At 34.3% G+C, this 26,094-nt stretch overlaps 1 protein-coding gene across 12 annotated transcripts in view; it reads right to left on the bottom strand.

The window, feature by feature from the left end:
• LOC136025274 (octopamine receptor beta-2R-like) overlaps positions 1–26,094 on the bottom strand; it is a 146,017-nt gene that overhangs the window by 20,688 nt on the left and 99,235 nt on the right. For 7 of the 12 annotated variants that reach the window (XM_065701145.1, XM_065701146.1, XM_065701143.1 and 4 more), the window contains one exon: positions 508–757. The exons of 2 other annotated variants lie outside the window; for them this stretch is intronic. In XM_065701145.1, coding sequence (XP_065557217.1) covers positions 508–554 — 47 coding nt within the window. In that variant the 5' untranslated portion in view covers positions 555–757. Of the gene's footprint in view, positions 1–507; positions 758–24,594; positions 24,644–24,717; positions 24,817–26,094 lie in introns of those variants that run through there. 3 more of the 12 variants (XM_065701148.1, XM_065701149.1, XM_065701154.1) reach the window with 3 other exon arrangements.

Below are 26,094 nucleotides of genomic sequence, written 5' to 3'. Positions count from 1 at the left end.
AATTGGGCAAATCAGAAATTTTTTCAGCCAATCAGAAAATGCTAAGAAACATCTATTTGGCTCATATTAGAGCTAACAAATTGTGATATTAGTAAAATCTCAGTTTGAATGGGCCTTTGATATAACTTGGGATAGGCTGTTCATTTAGGAGTACCTGTTCATTTGTATTACTTCGATGCATAGACGGAAGTAGAAACGTAAAACATGCCTGATATGTCGAAGATAATATCGGTTCCAATATGAAAAAGAGAATAAAAGGAAAATTTAATTAATTAAAGAGAATCGAACTCCCTTAACCATAACGATAGAAGAGAGTTGATACTTTTCTTGCTGAGGATTCATCAGTTCCCATAATAGTGAACGAATGTGAAAAAAAGATTTTGAGCTCAATCATAAATTGGAGATTAAACAGTAAGAAACAAAATAAAACGGAGAACAATAACCACCATGAATATAAAGACAGAGTAACTATTAGAAGTAGTGAAAGCTTCTTAGGAAAATACTTACAAATATTTGCTCATATCAAACGTGAGTTGGGATTTCCTATGTATCATTTGTCATAAATAGGCCACGATTATACCGTTGTCTTATCTTTCGAACCTTTTCGTTTTGCTAGCTCTTCCGCTTTATTTGTATTTTGCACCGTTGTGGAAAATGTTTACCAATTTTGAAAACTTCCCTTCTTTTTTTTGAAAACTTTCCTACAGTTTGTTTTCTTCTGTTTTCAAAAATTTCTTCTCCGTTCTCATTCATGGGCCTGCAAGTCATATCTGTTGAGAAAGTGCAATATTGCTGAACTGAGTATCATAGGGAGCGCAATAGCACTGCCTAATTAAAGAACGAAGTGGGTTCTATATGCTATTAAATAAAAAACAAGTTTTTCAAGTCAATGTAAGGAGCAACATTAAAAATTAAACAGAAATTACCCCCCCCCCCTCAAGACCTCACTTTCCATGCTAAAGTATTTTCGTTTTTTTTAAAGCTTCTTATTGCTTTAACTAACCGACCCATATTCGTCTGGAGTCATTCTGGAAGAACTTGGACAAAAAATCAAACTTTAGCGTGAAAAGCAAGGCCTTGAGGAAGGCACAATGTTGTTCCTTACTTTCATATGCAAAAACTTGTTTCTTAATTTAATTTCTGTTTATTTTTTTAAAGAATGCCGGGAAATCTAGCTTATTTCCTTGGTAAATTTCCTCGGAGAGCTACCATTAATGTCTCCAAATGTAAAATTGTGTCTGCAAAGAAAAAGTAAGACAAATAAAAAGTATTTCGTATAGGAATTCGGGCAAATTCCACGGTGCAAAATTTATCTGGGAAATTCCACACCCCCGGACACTTCACTCCCCATTGAAAAAATCTCCCGACTAAAAGATTCGCCCTCCCCCCGCCCGAAAAACGTATGCATACTTCCCAATAACTGATATTACACGTAAATAATGGGTACATTACATAGCCTAGATCTTTATCCAGGGGTTGTGGGGGGCTATGTTTTTTCTAAAGGCATAGTTATTGGACTTTTCAACTATACTGAGAAAAATAAGTGTCTCAGAATACTGATCGAAAGATTAGAGGAAGGGCTGCCCTCCAATCTTTTTGGTAACTTAAAAATGACACTAGAACTTTTAATTTCCATTCGAATGAGCCCTTTACCAATATTCTAGGACCGCTGGCTCGACACAAACATTCATGGGAAAAAAACAAATAAACACGCAAACGAGATATTTCTTACGACAAAAAATGCAAATTCCACATTTTTGAAGGTGGTAGCTTGAATCCTTTGTTGTAGGGTTCTCTGATGCGCTGAAACTGGATGTCTGATTTTCATTAAGACTTACTGACTTTTAGAGGTTGTACCCCCTTTTTTTAAAATCAGGCGAATTTTTGTAGACTCGTAGCCTTCGATTTTAAAACTGAACTTAATGAATCTTATACATTTGGAATCAGCATAATAAGCCAATTTCTTCGGATTCCAAACGAGGCAATTCAATGAAATGAAAGAAAATGATTTAAAAACAGGTTTTTAATGCCAGCCTAGCTTTTTTCGCTGCTGATCTTATAGGTCTATTTGTGACAGGTTCTGTGTTAATATCTATTGGTTTTTTAAAATATTTTGCAAGGTCATTTTTAATTAAATTTGTGTATAAAGCATTCAGTGAATATTCTCCTAAATCCCTATTTAAGGAAATATTATTACTAATCTTAAGTCTGATTTCAATTGCTTCTCGAACTACTTGCTTTATGCCTAGATCATTGCTAATAATGGCGGATTCTTCAAAAAGTATTTTGTGGCTAGGATTTTCGAAAACATGGCTACTTAAAGCAGAATCAAAAGAAACAGAAGTAATATTATTAGAATTCAGAGCTTTGGTGATATCATCTTAATGTTGTTGTAAGCGTTTCTCGAAATTCTTGTGGGTTCTCCTTACATAGAATTTGCCACAGTCGCATGGTATTTGATAGACACCTCTTTGGCGAGTAACTAGAGTCTTATCTTTACCAGAATTTAGGAGATTTATGATTTTCAAATTATTGGTAAATACAACAAACAGATTATTTTGTGTGCATACTTTTTTAAGATTTCTAGTGATTTTTGGGATATATGGGAGGTAAAATGAGGTAAAATGAATGGGAGGCTGAATTCTAATAATATTACTTCTGTTTCTTTTGATTCTGCTTTAAGTAGGCATGTTTTCGAAAATCCTAGCCACAAAATACTTTTTGAAGAATCCGCCATTATTAGCAATGATCTAGGCATAAAGCAAGTAGTTCGAGAAGCAATTGAAATCAGACTTAAGATTAGTAATAATATTTCCTTAAATAGGGATTTAGGAGAATATTCACTGAATGCTTTATACACAAATTTAATTAAAAATGACCTTGCAAAATATTTTAAAAAACCAATAGATATTAACACAGAACCTGTCACAAATAGACCTATAAGATCAGCAGCAAAAAAAGCTAGGCTGGCATTAAAAACCTATTTTTAAATCATTTTCTTTCATTTCATTGAATTGCCTCGTTTCATAACAATTTATTTTTCAGTCCTGATTGAACTTCGCTGAGGTAAAGATGCTGGGACTGTTTTGAAAAATGGTTCATTTTAGTTTTATTGATTTTATCCTCTCGTAAGTTGTTTTTTCTTATTTGTATTGCTGAGGACGGCCCTTGGACATAGGGCCGAAATATTCATTCTAATTTGTTTCCCACTGTCTAAAAAAATTCCCTATTGTTCTTCTTGTTTTTGGTGTTTGTGATGGAAAGGCAGTATGGTCTTCGTCGTTATTTACTTCTACCGCTGCTGGTACTACTACCACTACTACTATAGTAACTACTATTACAACGACTAAAGCTCCAACTACTACTAATACTATAGTTAAGGGTATTAAGGATAAAGTTTCAAGGAATGACGAGGGGTAAGTCGAGCTAAAAAAATATATATTTTATTCATGAAAATTGAAAAGAGGGTATATCAGTAAGATCTTAAAAAAAGCTTAGGGCATTAAGTTTAAACTTTCAGGACACTCTGGGGGAGATATCGAACTAAATGAAGAGGCAATATATACATTGTACTACTGCTACTTCTACTGCTTCTACTATTGCTACTGCTACTAATACTAAAGCCAAGAATAAATACTAAGGTGAAAATTTCAAGGAATATTGAAGGGATCTTGAACTAAATCAAAACACGTTATGTGCATGCCGATTGTCTAACGGGTGTACTAGCAGTATTTCAGGAACTGCTCACTTTAAGAAGCTGAAGGTTTCGTGACATTTTGAGGGGGATGTTGAGCTAAATTAGAACCCAGAATGTATATGCAGGTTAGCAAAGGGGTGTACCACCAATTTCCCAGCAGTGCCTTAAGATATTAAGCTAAAATTCAAGAGCTACGAAATTACTAACATAATTGCTACTACTTCGAATACTATTGCTGCTATTACTACTGTTACTATTGAACTAAATCTAAATTGTCTTAGCGCTTCCAGGATGTCACAACAGCATAGAGATTCTTAGGAAAGGAACAAGGTAAAAATATAACTTCTCAAGGAAAGTTTATATTACAATAAAACTAATCAAAAAGCGCTATATTCATGTTGGTTGTCAAAAGATTGCTCAGCAATATCTAAAGAACACCTGAGGGTTAAAAGTTAGAACTTTCAGGGTTTACTAAAATTATTACTGTCACTGCTACTGCTACTACTGCTTTTACTACTATTGAACTAAATCAATTGGTTTAAAGTGTATCCAGGCCCTCGAAATGGCTTAGATACAATTTCTCAGAAGCAGAAAAGGGTAAAAGCTTTTATTTCACCGGGAAAGTTGAGAGGGGGGTGTTAAAACTAAATCAAAAGGTGCTACGTGTATCCACACTGTCTAAAGGACGTTTGTGCAATATTTCAGGAACAAACAAGGATATTATGTTTGAACTTTCAGAGCAAGTTATTTCGGATATTCGATGGACATAAGAAGTTAAGTCCATTCGAGTTTGACATAGCTTATTTGTAACTTCTTAAGAACTGATATGGGTATTAGGTTCAAACTTTTAGGATTTGCTTAGGGGGATTATTAACTATATGTGGATGTTGCCAGGGCTGACCTGCAATATATGTGGGATGGCTAAGGAAATTAAGGTGAAACTTTCAGAGGATGTGAGATGTATATTGAACAAAACCAAAACGCACTTTATGCATACAGGTTGTCAAAAGGGCGTATAAGGAACATCTCAGGAGCGGCTGAGCGTGAACTTTGAATACTTGTGACTGTGACTAGTCGTGACTCGTCTTCTTGTGACTGAAACTCCAACTATTAGTGACGGCGACAGTGACTACTTGGAACTGCAACTGCAATTGCCTGCAACTTCGATTGCAACAACTACTTGTGTTATTTAGGTTATTGACTTAACTACGGTGAGTTTTGTTCTTAAGTAATTTATTATGTTGTCTATAATGTAATTTTTACAAAAAGAAAAAAGAAATAAAAACAGGCACTGATTAAGTGCTTAAATAACAATTGTTCTTAATTAAATTAAAGGTTACATTAAAACTGAAAATTAGGAGATAATACTCTTCATATGAGGGGCCTTCAGACTCCTTGATTGTCAAGGCCTGGTATACTGGTTTTTGCGCTGAAATTTTACCTGTATTTTATAGATAATCTAAAAATATGAAACAATTAAAATCGGTCGATTATGAGCATTTTGTTTAAATGTTTCCTTGCAATAAATTTAGACATAATATCCTATTTAGTCCTATCTTTCAAGAAATTTAATAAGAAAAATAAACATTTTTTTTAACTGAAAGTAAGAAGCAACATTGAAAATAAGCAGCGAACAAAAATTATTACGTATATGAAGGGTTTTGCCCCCTCCTTTACACCTCGCTCTTCACTTTTTAGTTTTTAGTACTTTTCAAAAAGCTTCTTATTATTCTAATCAACTGGTGCTTGTGTTTGAAGAGTCATTCTTAAAGAACTGGGACAAAACTTAGACTTTGACACAAGGAGAGAGTTGCTGAGGAGGGTGCCACCCCCCTCATATACGTAATAATTTCTGTTCGTTTTAAGTTTTGATATTGCTGCTTACTTCCAGTTGAAAAAACTTGCTTTTCTAATCCAATTTCTTACCTCTTTAAAATAATGTCAAGAAATCTGGCTCCACATCAATGGAAAAATCCACCTCCCCACGAAAATATCCTTTATACAGTTCAATATCGGTGAAAATTTACCTCGGATAATTACCTTAAACTGCACACGTAAAATTTAGTCAGCAAAGGGAAAGCTTGACATATAAAAATAATTTCATAAAGGAGTTTTGTCATATTTATCCAGTTTAAAACAGCCCTAAGAATCTCGCCTCCTTAGAACTACCCCCCCCCCTTCATGGAAAATTTTCCTCTTGGAAAAGCCCCCTGTGAGAAACATTCACCTCTCTCACCAGAACAATGTATGCATCCTTCCCAATAACAAATATTAAACGTAAATAATAGAAACATATTATAACTTAAAGACCTTTCTCCAGTGGCTGCGGAGGGGGGGGGGTCAAATTATCCCACGTTATCCCATGTTATCCTCGCGTTATCGAAAAAAGGGAAGGAGAAGTGGGAAGGGGTATAGCTGCACTCCAATTTTTGGTCCCTTAATAAGACACTAGAGCTTTTAAATTGGTTTTGAATGAACCCGCTACAGTTATTCTAGCACCTCTGGATCGACATGATAATTCCCTGGAAAAAAACACATCCGTGATCTTTCTTCTAGCAAAAAATATCACATTTTTGTAGATTGAAGCATCTACAGTAAAATTATGCGATACGCTGAATCTGAGGATGTGTGTCTTTTAAGAAGATTCTTTGAACTTTAGAGGGTGTTTTACCCTTTTTCCGAAAATCCTGCAAATTTGTCAGGCTTGCAGGTGATGATACCTATAGATTTGGAATCCATATAATAAGCCAGTTCTTTTGATTATGTCTATTGGTACCACTACGTTTAGGTCCCTATTGAGTCGCGTCGATCCTTACTTACAGTTCGGTACCTTGAACTATTTGATATTCGAAAAATTTACACTGCTTCGAGTAAAGAGGCAAACTTTGTCATAAATAGCACGCGCCTGAAAGGTGAAATCCTTTTTCCAATAACCAACTTAATCCGTCATTAGCTTTAATGTCTATTGCTGCTGTCCGTTGGAAAAACAATTCTTTTTGTAAATTAAATTTTGTCTGTTTTTTTTTCTTCCATAAGAAGTAATAGGATTCAAAATAAGAACATCAGCTACACTTAAGACCAAGGGCACCGGCAGAAAATTTTCCAGGGGGGTGGCAGACGTCGAAATAGCAGTGGTGGTTGGGTGACAGTGAATATATTTCAGGACATTTTTTTGTATGAATAACTTTATTTTTAAATGCTTTTAGGAAAAAACTCTCAAATTAAAGAGTAATTAAATCGCATGCAAAATGAAACAAAATACAGTAAATTTTAAACGACAAAGATTTCTGGCAAATGGATCATTTTATTTAATCAAGAACATGTTTAATTATTATGTATTTAATCTTGAAAGAACATTAAACTCAAACCAAAATTACAGGAAGATTTATTGCTTTCGTAGGTTATAACAGATGTAGACTGGTCTTTATGCAATTTTCTACGCCTTAGAATAGTTTACAGAAGGAGTAGAGATACTAAAAAAGCATCCTGCCTGCATAGATACCACGTTTTGATTTTATAAAGGCCTTGTAAAATGTACCTCTTTCTTAGCAAGACATTTGTCCCCCTCGAAATTAAATCCCTTATATATTTTGACATTAAAAAAAATAGAATAGCGAAAAAAAAAAAAAACAGAAGTTAAACTTACTATCCAACTGTCAAATTGACGCTCTTTCTTTTTATTGTTCTATTCAACTAAATAAACCGAACAGGTTCAAAAAAAAATTAAAAGTTTGTGATAAAAAACTAAAAGTAAAAAGTGGCTTGGGCCAATATTCACCAAAACTCAAAATAGAAATCTCATGACAGTTGCTAGACCAGCAGTATTGGCTTTTATATATATATATATATATATATATATATATATATATATATATATATATATATATATATATATATATATATATATATATATATATATATAATTCTTGCAGTATATTGTTATCCACCCAAAACCAAAATCTCAGAAAATATGTCTAATATTTAAAAAAAAGGGAAACGCCCCAAAAAAAGTAAGTGATCTTGTTGAAAATCTCTTTATTAGATACATCATATTAGAGAATCCTACCGTAGAGGTTTGGCTCCAATCTTCAAATTGTAGAATTTCCCTTTTTTTCCCCAGGGGTGATTGTATCAAACTGAAGATCTAAGATAATTGGGAGGGATCCCATTCAAACGTAAATTTAAAGCTCTTTATTGAGTGACCGTAAAGGTTGGGCCAGGGGAAAGTCTTGCTCTCCACCATTTTAGGGAACCCGGCGAATCTACAGGATGTTCACCCAACCTTATTCGCCGGCCAGTGCGATTTAAGGTAAAAACAACGACTTTACCCCAAAGAGTACGAATTTACAATCAATTTAAAATTCTGAGAAGCTAATCGTTTAAAAATATCAATAACTATATTTTAGGCTTCCCAATTGCAAAATAAGTAACGCCACACGTTGGAATTACTGGATTCAATCAAGTTGATACACTCTATTTGTAATGAAATTAAGCTTCGTTTGGTGATCTGTAATTGCGTATCATATATAATGAGGGGGGGGTTGGAGTCAATGTTTTGGTTGGGGTAGGGTAGATTCCGAATAAAGTACATTTTAATGAAGAAGCTGCTTACTCTTCATTAGGCTTCAGATAAATGTTGAAAGAGGTAGGGGGGAGCAGGAATAATTAAAATGTTTCTCTATACAGCTAAAATGTTTCATTCCCATATTTACCAGCAGAGAGGTGGAAAAGGCAAGGCACACCATCATCAGCCCCATCAGGAAATTTCTTTGGGGTGGCAAATACTGTTAGGAACTTAGTTTTCGGCAATTTTAAATGGTAATATTGTAATGGTAATAATTTTTAATGGTAATACTTTTCTTTTTCTATTTATATGAAGCACTTCAATGTATTTAAACAAATGTTCATAATGTATTTATCGATAAGAAAATCTTAGTGTATAGTTTGTGATGGCTTCAGTTAGGCAGAAGATCAAAAGTCTCACAGAATTTCCATCTATAGAAACAATAATTGTATTTTTTTTCTGTTTTTTTGGGGGGAGGGATTTTTCTGTGGGGTTGATCCAGATATCCTGTTGTCATTAAAAAAAAAATCAGAAATTAAATATAAGAAGTAAGTTTTTTCAACTGCAAGTAAGGAGTAACATTGAACTTAAAACGAACAGAAATTATTACGTTATCAAGGGGTTTGCCCCATCCTCAACTCCTCGCTGTTTACGCTAAAGCTTAAATTTTGTCCCAATCCTTTAAAACTGACTCCTGAAACACAAGGGGTGTTTAATTAAAACAATAAGTAACTTTTTTTAAATGTAAAAAAAACTGTAGCGTGAATAGCGAAATGTTCAGTAGGAGGCAACCCCCCTCATACATGTCGCCCTTTACTTTCAGTTAAAAAAACTTGTTGTTTTTTTATTTAATGAAGCCTAGAGACAAGCATTTTGCTAAAGGCAATGGAGAAAGTATGTAAAAATGGAAAATGTAAATAATTATAAAAATACACAAAACAATGGCCTACTTACAAAAACTAGGATTCAGTTCTGTTGAGCATGATGTTCTGTGTCAGTTCTATTGCGGAAGCGTTGGACGGATATTTTTTAACAATATCGACAGTTTTGAACTTTGTTTTCAAACACCAAAGTATATATTGCCTTTAGACTCAGTGTTGATAAAAGTAACGGATTATCAAAGTAGTTTGTTCAAAGTAAAACATTGAAACTAAGATTAAGACAATCCAATAAATATTTTAATTCAATATTTTCATTTTTATTTTGAATAGCAAAAACCAGTATTTTTGAGACCCTTAGCTTCATGACTGTAAAACTCCTGGAAAAAAGGATTATAATAAAACATAAAAAACGCATCCGTTCAGGGGAAGAATACAGAGATTCCCAGCATTCTTTTCAGGGGAAACATTTCTGAATTTAGTAGCTTTATACATCAGCTCATGGGTGCTCTTGCAATGCATGCAAAGGTTGACGGCATATTCTTACCAAAACACCCCTTATTAAGTTGTTTTCCTTATGTTTTCTACAATTATACGGACTTTCTTGTGTACTAATAACTGCAATAATAACTAATAAACAAAAATGCATGTTTAGAATCATCATAAAAAGCTGATTCTTTGATTTAATGTTATCCATTGTTAGACTCTTATAATTTTCTTATTGACAGGGATCATTATTTACTTTAAGATTCATTGCTATGAAGAGCTTGATTTTTTTTTTCCAACCAAATTATATAGAAGAAATGATTGCAGAAAACCGGAAAGTCACTCAGTCACAAATTGGAACTCATATTTTCCTTTTTAAGGCTCAAAATCTTCCTTATTATCCCTTATTAAATTATCCTTTATTAAGCTGTTTTCCTTGTGTTTTCTATAATTATACGAACTTTCTTTTGTCCTAATAACTGCACAAATTACTAATAAACAAATACATATTTAGAATCACCACAAAAGCTGATTCTTTTATTCAATATTATCAATAGTTAGGCTCATATATTTTCACTATTGACAAGGATCGTTATTTACTTACCATTCATTACTATGAAGAATTTGAATTTTTTGTTGCTCCAACCAAATCATATAGAAAAATGTTCGTGGAAAACTCGAAAAGGGTCACTCAGTCAGAGATTAGAATTTTTATTATCCTCGTTAATGGTCGAAATCTATTGGCAGGCAGTTGACAATGTGGCAACACACATTTTCTCCAGTTTTTTTTTCTATTCTGCTCTTATCCCTTTAGTTTCTTTATAATTACACCATAGTCCCAAATTTCAAGGGAGGGCATGCCCCCCCATACTGGGGCCCATGTTTAAGACAACTTTAAGCAAATTTTGTTAAGGTCGCAAAACATATTATAAAAATCTAAAGTTACTTTGGCGTCCTTTAATTCATATATGCATAAAAATTTGCATCTTCAAAACAGAGTATTAAAAAAAAAATATTTGGAGCGGAAATGAAAATATATGACAGTTTCTCAGGTTACTATACTATAGAAATGTTGAAAGAATTAAAACCATCATCCCTAAGCTTTAAGATTGTTTACAATTGAGAGTTACTTGTTTTTAGTGTTTTCATCTGCCCGCCCCCTTGCACTTCTTTTAAATGCTCATTTTTTACCTGAGTAAATTCTTAGGTCCTTCTTAAAAATGACTTTAATAGTGTCCGATTAAGTAAAGCAAAAGGTGAGACTTTTATGTAACATCTGAGCGTCTAGATTTTATTAAGAAAAGGTTCTTATGCACATTGATGCGTTAGATGCCTTAGATGTTTGATGCAAACTATAGAACTGAAGTAAGCGACAGATAAATCTCCGCCCATTTTTCCAATTTGCATGACAGGTAATTTTTTACTATTTAAAATATGGGGCGCCCATGACCTTTTTATATCAAAACTTTTCATCCTTGCAAGAAGTAGCTGTCAATAGCCACCATGACACACTAATTAATCACCAATATTTATCTAATAAGCTTAGCCTTTCTATGATTTTGTAACATATATTATTTTACTTTCAAAGTCAAGTCTTCATTAAGTTTATGGTTGCTTATAGGATGCCAAGTAGATTTCAAATTGTAATTAAACAAATAAAAACCAATTTTTTTTTTAAATGAAAGTAAGGAGCGACATTAAAAATTAAAACGAAAGGAAATCACTCCGTATATGAAATGGGCTTTTCCTCCTCAACGCCACGCTCTTTACGCTAAAGTTTAACTCTTTCTCTTAACTCTGCATTTTAAAACAGTAAAAAACTTTAGCCTAAAGAGCGGGGCGTTGAGGAGGAAAAGCCTCTTTCATATACGGAGTAATTTCTGTCTTTTGAATGATCTGTCTTTTGAATGTGATTTGTCTTTTGAATTAATGCATGTTTTCATCTTGGCTCTCCGCACATAAATAATTAAAACGAAATTTGCATATTAATTTTTTGGGGCTAAATGGCTTTTTCATAGTTTTAATTGGAAGATTTTGAGAAAAAAGGAGCGAGGGAGGAGGCCTAGTCGCCCTCCAATTTTTTGATTATTTAAAAAGGCAACTATAAATTATAATTTTTCCGAACGTTTTCATAAGTAAAAAATATACGTAACTTACAAATTAAATTACGTAGCGAACTTCTATATTCGTATGTTTATATTGCGTATATGAGGGGGCGCACCCCTCGTCGATACCTCGCTCATTATATTAAAGCTTAGATTTTGTCCCAATTCCTTAAGAATGACCCCTGAATCACAAAGACCGTAGAATAAATAGTTGAAACTAATAAAAATACTTTAGCGTAAAGAGCGAGGTATGACAAGGAGGTAAACCCCTCATATGCGTAATAATTTCTGTTCGTTTTAAGTTTTAATGCTGCTTCTCACTTTCAGTAGAAAAACTTTTTCATATTTATTTTTTCATTGTTTTTTTAAATAAGGCTAGAAAATCCTGCGCCCCCTCCATTGAAAGTCTCTTCCCCCATGGAAAGATCCTCCCACGTAAAACCCCCCTCAAATCTCCCCCCAAACCAAAAAAATCCCCCTGAAAACGTCTGTACACTTCCCAGTAACCATTACTATATGTAAACACAGGTGAAAGTTTGCAACTTGCAGCCCCTCCCACGGGGACTGCGGGGGAGTAAGTCGTCCCCAAAGACATAGTTATTAAGTTTTTCAACTATGGTGAATAAAATGGCTATCTCAGAATTTTGATCCGGTGACTTTGGGGAAAAATGAGCGTGGGAGGGGGCCTAGGTGCCCTCCAAATTTTTTGTCACCTAAAAAGGGCACTAGAACTTTTAATATCCGTTAGAATTAGCCCTTTCACGACATTCTAGGACCACTGAGTCGATATGATCGCCACTGGAAAAAAAAAAAAAAAACACGCATCCGTGATTTGTCTTCTGGCAAAAAAATACGAAATTTCACATTTTTGTAGATAGGGGCTTGAAACTTCTACAATAAGTTTCTCTGATACGCTGAACGTGATAGTGTGATTTTCGTTAAGATCGTATGACTTTTAGAGGGTGTTTCCCCCTATTTTCTAAAATAAGGCAAATTTTCTCAGGCTCGTAAATTTTGATGGGTACAACTAATCTTGATGAAACTTACATATTTAAACTCAGCATTAAAATGCGATTCTTTTGATGCAACTATTGGTATCAAAATTCCATTTTTTAGAGTTTCGGTTACTATTGAGTCGGGTCGCTCCCTACTACAATTCGTTACCACGAACTGTTCGACAACATCGTTACATGTCATTTGCTACTGATCAGGCACACTTGCACGTGGTGAAGCTTCTTGGGCATGAGCCTATGCAATATCAATATTTTCCTGTTTTCCCCCTTACTTTTCAAATTTAACTTCTGTTTAAAATACCATGGACGGAGGGCCGTACCCAGAATTTTTCCAAACGGGAGGGTGGGAGTGGGGGGTAAATGTATATTTTTGGGGAAGGGAAGGGGTACAAATAAGTGAAAAAACGCATCAAAAAGTTGTTTATATTCATTTTTGTTACTTTTTTACGATTTGCACCAATTTTTTTTTTTTTGGGGGGGGGGGGTGGGGGTGGGGAAACTTGTTAATTTGTTATTTAATTTCTGAACGTTGTTAATTAAAGCATCTTTTGATTTTGACTCACCGCACATGAATAATTAAATCGAAATTTGCATATCTTTTTTTTTTTTTTTTTTTTTTTTTTTTTTTTTTTTTTTTTTTTTTTTTTTTTGCTAAATGGTTTTCTCATAGTTTTGATCGGATGATTTTGATAAAAAAAAAAGGGGTAACGGAGGAGGCCTAGTTGCACTCTAAATTTTTGGTTACTTAAAAAGGCAACTAGAACTTTTTTTTTCTTAGCGTTTTTATTGGTAATTAAACAAAAAAAAACAAGTTTTTTTTTAAATGAAAGTAAGGAGCGACATTAAAACTTAAAACGAACAGAAATTACTCCGTATATGAAAGGGGCTTTTCGTCCTCAACGCCTCGCTCTTTACGCTAAAGTTTGACTCTTTCTCTTAACTCGACTTCTTAAAAATTTAAAAAAACTTTAGCGTAAAGAGCGAGGCGTTGAGGACGAAAAGCCCCTTTCATATACGGAGTAATTTCTGTTCGTTTTAAGTTTTAATGTCGCTCCTTACTTTCATTTAAAAAAACTTGTTTTTTTTTTGTTTAATTTCTGGACGTTTTTAAATTAATGCATTTTTTTTATCTTGGCTCTCCGCGTAGAAATAATTAAAACGAAATTTGTATATTAATAGTTTTGGGTTAAATGGGTTTTTCATAGTTATAATTGGATGATTTTGAGAAAAAAGGAGCGAGAGAGGAGGCCTAGTTGCCCTCCAATTTTTTGATTACATAAGAAGGCAACTATAACTTTTAATTTTTTACTAACGTTTTCATAAGTAAAAAATATACGTAACTTAAGAATTAACTTACGTAGCGAACTTCTATATTCGTGTGTTTTATTGCGTATATGAGGGGACTCACCCCTCGTCGATACCTCGTTCTTTACACTAAAGCTTAAATTTTGTCCCAATTCCTTAAGAATGACCCCTGAATCACAAAGGCCGTAGAATAAATAGCTGAAATTACTAAAAATAATTTAGCGTAAAGAGCTAGGTATTACGAGGAGGTAAACCCCTCATCTGCGTAATAATTTCTGCTCGTTTTAAGTATTAATGCTGCTCCTCACTTTCAGTAAAAAAAACTTTTCATATTTATTTTTTCATTGTTTTTTTAAATAATGCTAGAAAATCCTGCGCCGCCTCCATTGAAAGTCTCTTCCCCCATGAGAAGTTCCTCCATGGAAAGACCCTCCCACGTAACCCTCCCCCTCAACTCTCCCCCCAAACCAAAAAAAATCCCCTGAAAACGTCTGTACACTTCCCAGTAACCATTACTATATGTAAACACAGGTCAAATTTTGTAACTTGCAGCCCCTCCCACGGGGACTGCGGGGGAGTGAGTCGTCACCAAAGACAAAGTTTTTAGGTTTTTCGACTATAGTGAATAAAATGGCTATCGCAGAATTTTGATCCGGTGACTTTGGGAAAAATGAGCGTGGGAGGGGGCCTAGGTGCCCTCCAATTTTTTGGTCACTTAAAAAGGGCACTAGAACTTTTAATTTCCGTTAGAATGAGCCCTTTTGCGACATTCTAGGACCACTGAGTCGATAAGATCACCCCTGGGAAAAAAACAAACAAATAAACACGCATCCGTGATTTCTCTTCTGGCAAAAAATGCGAAATTCCACATTTTTGACGATAAGGGCTTGAAACTTCTACAATAAAGTTCTCTGATACGCTGAATCTGATGGTGTGATTTTCGTTAAGGTAGTATGACTTTTAAGGGGTATTTCCCCCTATTTTCTAAATGAGGTAAATTTTCTAAGGTTCGTAACTTTTGACGGGTAAGACGAATCTTGGGGAAATTTATATATTTAAAATCAGCATTAAAATGCAATTCTTTTGATGTAACTATTGGCATCAAATTCCATTTTTTAGAGTTTTGGTTACTATTGAGCCGGGTCGCTCCTTACTACAGTTCGTTACCACGAACTGTTTGATGAATATACGTAGCTTACGAATTAACTTACGTAACGAAATTCTATATTTGTATGTTTTTATCGTGTATATGAGGTTGTTCTCCTCGTCGATACCTCGTTCCTTACACTAAAGCTTCAATTTGGTCCCTATTTTATAAGAATGACCACTGAATCGCAAAGACCTTAGAATAAATAGTTGAAATTACTAAAAATACTTTAGCGTATCGAGTGGGGTATTGTGGAACCCCTTTATATACGTAATAATTTCTGTTCGTTTTAGGTTCTAATGCTGCTCCTTACTTCCAACTGAAAAAACTTTTTTTTTTATTATTTTCTCATTTTTGTTTTAAATAATGCTTGAAAAACCCTGAGGCCCCTTCATGAAAATTTTCTTCCCTCATGATAAATTCCTCCAAAGAAAGATTCTCCAAGTAAACTGCTGAACCCCCTTCAACGTGAAAAAGTCCCCCTGAAAACGTCTATACACATCCCAATAACCATTACTATATGTAAACAATGGTCAAAGTTTGTAACTTGCAGCCCCTCCCCCGGGGACTGTGGGGGAGTAATTCGTCCTGAAAGACATAATTATTAGGTTTTTCAACTATGCTGAACAAAATTGGTATCTAAATTTTGGTCCAGTGACTTTGGGAAAAAATGAGCGTGGGAGGGGGCCTAGGTGCCCTTTAATATTTTTGGTCACTTAAAAAGTGCACTAAAACTTTTAATTTCTATTAGAATGAGTCCTCGCACGACATATTAGGACCACTGGGTCGATACGGTCACCCCGGGAAAAAGAAAGAAGAAAAAAAAAAAATAAAAAAAATAAACACGCATCCGTGATCTGTCTTCTGGGAAAAAAATACAAAATTCTTTATTTTTGTAGATAGGAGCTTGAAACTTCTACAGTAGGGTTCTCTAATATGCTGAATCTGATGATGTGATTTTTGTTAAGATTCGTTGACTTCCCCCTATTTTCTAAAATAAGACAAATTTTCTCAGGCTCATAACTTTTTATGGATAAAATTAAACTTGATAAATCTTATATATTTAGAATCAGCGTAAAAATACGACGTAACTAAAAGTATCAAAATTCCGTTTTTTAGAGTTTCAGTTTGCTATTTAGCCGAGTCGCTCCTTAATGCAGTTCGTTATCACGAACTGTTTGATGGAAAGGTTCTTAAAATATTGTCGGCTTCAAGTAAACGTTACTACCGTAACCTAAATGACTTGTTGAAAATGTAGTTTCCATGAATGTTTCGAAAGTAAATTCACCCCTAGCACAAGGGGAATTAAAAAAAAAGAAAAGAAAAAAAAAGACAGAAAGTGCAAATTGAAAGGTCAACAAAAATACCTATTTTTTTCAAAAATAAATAATTGCCTGGATACCTTCATTTTAATCTAAATACTGCAATTAAATCTTTAGAAATAAAATTTCAAATGGTAAATTTAACCATCATATTAATCAGGTTTATCTTTCAAAGTTTGTTTAAAAATATTGCCAAAGAAAAAAGTTCAAATTTACACCGTAAACCTCTGTAATACGAATCAACAAACCGTCTAGTTCTTGCATTGAAGGTTAGCTCATTTTATACAAGCATTCTAAAACGTGTTGTTTACAAGATCTTGAAGTGTTCGTGAGAGAAAATTTCCAGAAAGACAAAAAATACAATATAATCTTTGTAAGAGCAATGGCTAATTCTGAATCATCTTTATATACAAAAACTCGGTATTAAAAGGTAAAAAAAAAGAATAGATTGAGACATAAGCTGAGAGTCCAGTGTTTTCCAATAATAAAAGACTGGAAAAGAATGAAAACAGCTAGAAAAAAAAACTTTTTTTCAAAGGGCAATGAGACCAAGAGATTTGGGTAAAAAACAGAAAACGGAAATGCAACGAAACCTTGGCAGCTATCTAGGATACTCCTAAGAAATTATTACCCCTAAACATTACTCCGTGGAAACGGCTTCTTAATTTTCTTTTGGTGTGTGATCCAAACAAAAATAACTGGGCAACGCTAGTCGCCCAGTTAATTTTAAATAACTCCTGCCAGGAGTTATTTAAAAAATAACTCCTGCCAGGAGTTAAACTCCTAGCAGGAGTTTCGGAAGATGGCGGAGTTTATCCGCCATCTTCTTTTAAATCCGCTGCCTTACCGTACTATCTGTCAATTGCACCTTTCTTGGGACATTATTTACAAACTCAAATAAGTAAAAACTTTGTTAAGTTTTCACTCTTAGATTAACAACTGAAAAGTTCCTGAGTCAGCAAACACCTAAAGTCCTCAGTTTTACAAATTATGAGTATGCGTTTGATTCAGTCGATAGAAGAAATTTAGTGAAACGTTTTATTCTTGTACGAGATAAATTAGAAAAACAAGTTTTTCAACTGATAATAAAGATCAACAACAAAACTTAATACGAACAGAAATTATTCTGTATATTAGGGGCGCTCCCCCTCCTCAATCCCTCGTTCCTCAAGGTAAACATTCTTTGTGTTTTAAAAAGAACTACTTACTCTATTAAATTCTGTTTCAAGAGTTGTTCTTAAAGAATCGGGACAGAAATTCAAATTTTAGCATAAAGAGCAAGGTATAGAGGAGGGGAACCCGCTCCCTTCTAATATACCGAATAATTCTTGTTCGTTTTAAGTTTTATTGTTGCTCCCTACTTTCAGTTGAAAAAACTTGTTTTTTAATTTACTTGTTGATCATTTTGAAAAATGAATGAATTTCCCGGCATTTCAAAATTCCGGGAAATCAAGCTTCCCTGCAAGGAAGATTCCCTCAACCACAGAAAATTCCTCAGATTAAAGCTCATCCCCTTTAAAGCGCCCTCCCCCACCACCACCTAGAAAATACGCCCTAGCAATTCCATCGTCGCTGAAAATCATCAAGGAAAATTTCTCGCGGGCGATTCTGCCGAATATATTCTCCTTGGCAAACTTTCATTTGAAAAGACTTCAATTTCTGATCTTTTCTCAAATCATGTCAGATATCTCCCTCCGTGGAAATTTTTCCGAAAATTCCTCCATCCCCAGAGGAAAGTTGCTCACGCGAAAAATTTTCCCACAAAGGATTTTTCCCGCAGAAATCCCCGTCTTCCATGCAAAAATCCTCCAGAAAATTCCAACCCCGCTGAAAATTATCCCCGGTACATCTCCAAATGTTAAATTTAGTCAGCAAAGATAAAGTACAACAATTAAAAAGAATTTTTTATAGGAACTGAGGTAAATTCCTCGAGTATAAACTCAGGCGGGCTACCGTGTTTTAGGATTGAGACATGACCAACAAGTCTCCTGTCCTTGCAGGCGAACGGGGAGATATATATATATATATATATATATATATATATATATATATATATATATATATATATATATATATATATATATATATATATATATATATATATATATATATATATATATATATATATATATATATATATATATATATATATATAGATGGACAACAATAACTCTCTACCCCTACAAGGCTCCATGGCCCGTTACATAGGGTTAAAACAAAAACAAATACCAAATAAAGAATTTCTTCTTAAAAAAAGAAATCCAATTAAATTATTTTGTGTTATTTTTACTTACCACTTCGTCCTCGAAATTCAAATCCATGTCCAAACCATCTCCCACCATCACAAAAGCACAACAATTAAAAATAAATAAATAAACGTGCTCAAGCCTAGCATCTAGGGATGTCGCCCTACCCTCATTATTCAACTTATGATTAAACATATAACAATATTAATTCAAACCAAATCAAACATAAATTTGTTTCTTAAATTTATTCCCTATTATAAAAGTTCGATTCTTTAGATATGTCTATTATTATCAGAACTCTGTTTTTTTTTAATTTCGATCACTAGATAGCCGCGTCGCTCCTTAATTACAGTTCGTTACCACGAACTGTTTGGTACCAGACAAATACAATAAAATGATAGCGCTATGCATCAGAGTGACACTGCTGTGGTTAAGGTAAGAAATAAGGTTAGTATCTGGTATCGTATTGAATCAAAAGTTAAGTAGCGTTGTGTTCAATCCCCATTTATAAAGATCAATTTGATGGACTTTGTCTTAAGCAGCACAGTGAAAGCAACGAGAGGTCACGGTATCAAAGGGGGCTCGTCCTGGTCGGCCAATCGTCTAGGGCTAAACGAAAAGCAAGTCGACTTATGTTAGGGGAGGGAAAATATCGTAAGGAAAGATTTAAGGGGACTGAGAACTTCCTGGGACGGTGTAAAAAGAAAGTCTGTGACCCGCATCTCTTGTTTCATAAGAATGTTTAATGTCGATGACCCATTATCACCGCGCAATAGTAATTTGCTGTGTATAATTCCCGTCTTTCAAAGCTGACCCATCTTAGAGCATTGGTACTGACTCACTAATTTGTTCAAGTTGTGATATATTTTTAAGTGTTTATTTATTTCCTATAATTTTTGTTTTTAGTTTTTTTAGTGTTGCTTCGTCTTCTATATTCTGTATGAAAGGCTTTGAAATCAATAAACAAACGAAAATTAACAATTCTAGATCATCTTTTAGTAATAAATAACAGAAAAAAAATAACATAAACAAACGATAACCATTACAAGAGTCAATCTAATACCTAAAAATACCCTGAAAGGCAATGCAACAATAACGAAATACTCTATATTTAGGGGTGTGATACATACATTTTTTCTTTACTCCCAAGTGGGATTAGGGGTAACTTCTAAAATTCCCAACTCTTCCAATTACTGTTTTATGGCTTAAGTGGTCCTCGGGGCTAGCAATTTCACATTAAAAGTAATACTGCGCTATTTACTGTCAGTGATGATGATGCAGGGGGGCAGGGAAGGGATATGTCTCCCCTATATGTTCAAGTTTTTGGAGACAGTTGGCTTAGTCTCAATTGAAATCTACGTTGTAGATATATTTTTATGGTATTTTGGTTGCTTTATATTATGTTAGGATAAGTATCTAATATAATGTGTTCTGGGCGGCCATGCTTCCTTAATTCTTTGTTGTAGTTTCCATAATCTTGTTACTGAACTATTATATTTTCATCATATTTCGGTGTGTTTCATTGTGATTAACCTAACTTCAATTCTCGAATGCATACCAGCTAACAATGAAGTATCATATCTTTTTAATTGTCATCGCAATACCCCATCTCTTCCTATATTTCGCGGATTAATACTCCCCTTTACAGTTATGTAAATGTTTATGAAACATTTGTCATTAGTAAACCTTGTCTCAATTCTATTACAACGATGACATGCCAAAGAAACATGAAAACTGACCAAGTGATAAAAGTTGACACCCCAACGAAAAACATTCCTCACTACAACATTCTTTAAATATAATTTTGCCGCTCAGGATTATCAGAATGGAATTTAGACATGCACGACTTAATACCGACAAAGGGGCCTGATAGTAGTTCAGATCTAACTTTTCTAAAAATAGGTTTGTTCCATCACCTCAATCATCACCAGCAGTTGCTACCGACAATTTTTTAACCATTCATGGTGAAGAAGGGTTAGTAAAGAGCAACTCTTGTCAGTAGAAACTAGAACTGTAAAAAAATATTTTTGATTTAGCTATTTACTTGCCAGAACAATCTTATTTATATGCTAATTTAAATGTGCTAATTTAAATATTCTATACTTTATATGCATAAGAATATTAGTATCGACTGTAATTTCTTCCGAAAATAAATGCACTAAATGAACTTTCTTTTCTCGGAGCATTACTGTTTACGCAGTTACTGTTTTATTTAAAGAGTCGTGTTTGAAGGGATAGCAGCCTTTCCTGCATTTAGGAAAGTGCTGAATATGGATAAACTTTCATCATATTCCGATACAAGCAAATAAGACAAGTGAAAATCAGTAAAATACACGAATTTTCAAAACTCTTCACGAGAATAATTAGCAAAAGTTGATGTTTTTTCGAACTTTTTGAATTTCAAAACCAAGATTTACCAACGATTTTCTCCAATAAAATATCTATTTTTTGTATAATATCACTAAAAATTATCAGCAACAACTATTTGCTCTTTTAGCTGACACATATTTGTCAGTATAACCTGCACTAACCCTTTTTTAGGGGGTTTGACCCCCCCCCCCCAAAAAAAAGATTTGTCTGACTTTTAAGAACGTTAAAAAAATGGATTTAAAGAAATTTTGTAGCGTTTTTTAAGTTTTTTGTGTAACTTCCCCCCCCCCAAAAAAAAGTAAAATCCTTGTGTAAAACAACCCCCCGAATAAAAATCTTTTTTATTGCCCTACATGCATTCCTTTACAGTGAAATACTGTTATGAGCTACCATGCTCCCCAAGGATTATCTTTAGCTAGAGGCCTATGAGCACATTAATTTTTTTAGCACTGGATAAGCCTCCAAAATAAAATTATAGCCATCATTATAGCCATCAACATAAATAGTAACGGAGAGGAAGTTTTTCGACTGTTTTGTTTCTCTCTTTCGTTTTCTTCCCTTTATCTGTTTTTTTTTTTATTTATTATTGTATTAGAGTTGAAGAAACTGTTCAGTATCGTATGCTGCACGATAGCAAAAACGTCCGTTTTTCGCAAGTGCAGCGCTTGTAAGTGCAGCGCTATATTTTCCCCTGTTTGTGAATAAGGAAAACCGTACCTAAAGTTTTAAATTTTATTACAATACATAAAACTGAAAACCTTGCAAAATTTTGCTGTTTTAACAGGGAGAACCCATGTAAAAAGGGTTAGGCTTGTGAGCAAGGGCCTCGGTACCAAAATTCTTAGATAACTCATGGGTAATCTAGATTTTTCTATGATTCTGAAACATTTCTTGCTTTTGTGTAGTTTGACCCCCCCCCCATTAGCTACATACATGCTTCATAGAAATCTGCTAGAGCAAAATAGGAATAAAGCGAAAAGAAAAAAAAATGAAAAATCAAGCGAAGTAGCCTATCTTATGGACACAAACACTGAAAAGATTAAAAAAAAGGTAACAACTCAATAAAAATGCAGATACAAAAGATATTTTGATCCTGGAGTGAGCATCAAAATTCTTAATTAGATAAAAAATAGTTTTTGTCTTTTTTAAATATAGCATATAAATTCCGTCAGTAAGGGAACTTGTAAATTAGGACCATTTTTTGTGGACACTCAAAATTTGATTCAGAGAGAAATTATAGGCTCTCTCAGCCCGGATCGAACTAGCATTCGACGTGTTTGCATAGCAGGCACATTGGAGTCTGCGAAAAAAATTTAGCATAAACTGAATTAATTGGTGTACCACGCAAGATCCGAGTAATTGCTGAATCTGGAAATTCGCACTTTTTAATTCTAAGACATCCTAAATTTCTGAGATAGGTTTTCCACGTTCTATAATATGATTTTGCTTTCCCGATCTCTAACACTGGTTTAGTTCACGAAGTTGAATAATTCTGAGAAATAAGCAAGTACGTGCTTCCAGATTCTGTTATTCATAGATCCATCGGGAAAGGATGGGGGGAGGCTAGGACATAGCAGTTAATTCGAAGACCAAATGTAGACGAGAGGATTTACACTAACATACTTATCCCGTTTCAAATGGTAATATTGGACTCATGTCCACGAAAACGATTCTTTTGAAAGTAGAAGGGGAGATGTAAACTTTGTAAAAAATAAGTAGGTTAAAACTAAAATTTTGTCTGGGTCGTAGCTTTTGAAGGGTAATATTAAACTTAATAAATTTAATAAGCATAAAAATCCAGATCTTTTGATGTATCGGTTGTCAAGTGCACCTTCAATGTACACCTTCACCTTCAGTCTTTAGTGCACCTTGTCAAAACGGTTAGGAAGGGTTATTAGGTTATTACCATCGTTGGTAGTTAAACTCTTCGGTCTCCATCAACCCAGAGATGGAGACAGAGATGGAGACATGTTCTACTCACAACCCAGAGAAGAGCCAAAGGCTAGATTCTAAGTAAAGCTCTTCCTGAACTCTCAAACCTTGATGACAAGGGTTAAGAGGGTTTTTTTTCCTTCACGTATACAATGCATACGGCCTATACCGACTAAAATATTCATCATCTTAGTAATCTTCGTATTTCTCAGATTGTTAGTATTTCAAAATCCTCCGGCTCAGTTATCACCGCTAAACTCCGCTTGGCTTATGATTCAATGGAAAACAATCCGTGTATTCCTTTTTCCAAACCATGAATACATCTTATTTATGCCTTTAGTCAGTTTTAATATACTTAAACGGAAGGATTTTGACTTTTACTCTTCAGAAGTCATATTCGATCCAGATCGATCCTGCTTTAATAAGAATCCTGCATAAGATTAGTTGCCAAAAAAGGGTCTTTATTATACGCTGTCGCTCTTAAGACTCATTTAGCAGGATTTTCAAGGAATCCAAAATCAGGCTATTAGGGTAGAATGCAAAACCACCCAAGACCAACTGCTACCTTCAAAGCCAAAGTTTGATGTGCTGCCAAAGATTATTGTTTACGAGTGGATCCACTTATCTTCTTCTTGTTTACCATTAATTACCAAGAATAAAAAACTAAGACGGACGAAGATGAATAATCGAAGATTCGATTATTAAGCGAAAAGGCATTGATAAGAATATTTAAAGAAAGGCTTGTTTCTGTTATTATACTTGATCTGAAGCTGAATTTCTGAGGGTGTTACTGTCAAAACAGTACCTCATATACTTATTTGTTATTTCCTTCAAATAAAGCTTCAAAAGATGTGAAAAAAAAAACTACTGATTAAGACAGTGAAGAGTCAGTGGAACATATAGTAGCCCATATACTCTTCATATTGAAAGTGAACTGTGCAAAAAAGCTTCTTATTAGACACGGAGTGGTGGATAATTTTAGTCTTATCGTCAGAAAACGTTAGGTAGCTATTGGAAGGGTATGTAGCCCTACAACCTTCAAGGTTTATAGGAAGAGACACCTGTTTGCTGGCAATGGTAATTCTAAGTGATCAATTTATTACAAAATTTACTTGAAGTTGGAAAGTGTTAAGAAAGACACTTCTTTTACATTTTTTAGTGTTTAATTAACAATTTAATTTTGTATTTTATTTAAACAATTCCCACAACAAGTAATGTTTTTTAGGTATTCTAGGCAAAATGAAAAAAATTAGATATGGAAATCCCACAACAGATTTGCTATTGAGAAATAAATATAAATTGCATTTGGAACAATCAATCGACCTAATCGATCTAAAAAAGCAACTTATATGGGCGAAAACAAATTATGTTATTAATAAATTTCAGTTTAAGAAAACCGGAAAAAATGTGCTACGCATGTCTCTTCAATTGCCACAGTTACCCTGTGAACCAGATGGCAGCAGCAGATCTGAGAAGCAGCATCCAAAATCTAATTTTTAAAATTCTTGTGGAACATTGTTTATTCACACCTGGAATTTAAGACGTAAGATCATATCCCTCATACAGGTCTTGAGACTATATACGTCAACTTCTCAAGCTTTTACAGTGTTTACTTTTGAACTAGCAAAATAAGAACTCAGAGAAGGCTTTACCGAACTCCGTCCTCGTATCACTAATAACCTATATCTTTGTTTACATCCATCTTTCGCACATATCAAAGTTCTGCGGGTTACTTAAGGAGTGGGAAAAGGACTCCAGAAAGTAAGAGTAGCATTTTTCAAGAGATTGAGCTTTGCCGCTTTTACTCTGTCCTGCGCCTCGGGAACTAGACGAGGGGAAAAGATGTCACAATTAACAGTTTTTACCAATGCTTATTTTTCGACGTAATTATTGCACTGAGCACATAGTTTCGGCGGAATCCATGATACTAGAGAGAGGGGTGAAGCCACTTCTACTTTTCCTCTGAAACAAGACAGGAAAAAGAAATCGCGCAAAACTTCGTAGTTTTACATTCTGAACAAGTTCAGTGGTTGACACTTGTTACTTAACCAGTTACTTAACTGGTTAAGTTTGGCCAGTATGTGCAAGTAAGTGTCAGCATTCAATGAAATGGTTTGTTACTGCACCAAATGAAATAGTTTCTATTTCATTCCATATGCAATAATATTCAAGCATCTTTCAAAGTGCTGATGCTCAGAACAAGCAATCTGACAAACATCATTCTTGGTCAAGGGAGCTACAGGAGGTTTAGACAGTTCTGAAGTCACTGTGGAAGCCACTAGGTCCTGGACAGTTTACACAGAGCATGCATATTGAAATGAATATTCTATGTGTGATACAGTATTAGATACAGTATTTTTTTTAAGTGTCAGCATTCAATGAAATGGTTTGTTACTGCACCAAATGAAATAGTTTTATAAAAAAATCTCGGCGCTTTATTACTTTATTGTGGTTACTTTCCGGACTTACTGGCAAGTTTTTTTGTTGAGTCGTAAAAAAATCTAAAGAAATAGATGCAGGCCAATTAACAGATATAATAGCTGTAAAGCTGTAAAATTTGACTTCCGGGAAGTCAGGTTGTTCAGGAACGGCATTCCTAGGGCAGAACCAAGGTAGATAGTCACGGAACTAAGGGATGACAGAATTGGATTGATTTTGGGTTGATGCGTCACGGACAATGTCCACTGGACTTGTAAGCAAAATCTGGGACTGAATTTGCTGGGACTCACACGCCAAACAAGTGAAAACCTAAGGCTAAGAAATTTGCAGAAAACGTTAAGTTTGAAAGCGAATAAAGACCTATCCTTTTGCCCCTTTCTCCCTGAAAAAGAAAAAAACCTTACGAGCGTTTCTTTGTCACGCTCTGTTTAATTTATCCTTTGATTATTTGGCTGAACTTCAGTTATTAAACTTAACAATGAACTTAACACTTGAACTGGTTAAGTTCAGTCACAAAGTCAAAACACCTCAAAGATTTTTTTTATTAGGATGAATGAGGGGAAGGGAGGACGTTTATTTTGTCCTTCACT

Source organism: Artemia franciscana, chromosome 3 (genome assembly GCF_032884065.1).
Source record: "Artemia franciscana chromosome 3, ASM3288406v1, whole genome shotgun sequence".
NCBI classification, from domain to species: domain Eukaryota; kingdom Metazoa; phylum Arthropoda; class Branchiopoda; order Anostraca; family Artemiidae; genus Artemia; species Artemia franciscana.
This window is presented reverse-complemented; position numbering and strand designations above follow the sequence as displayed.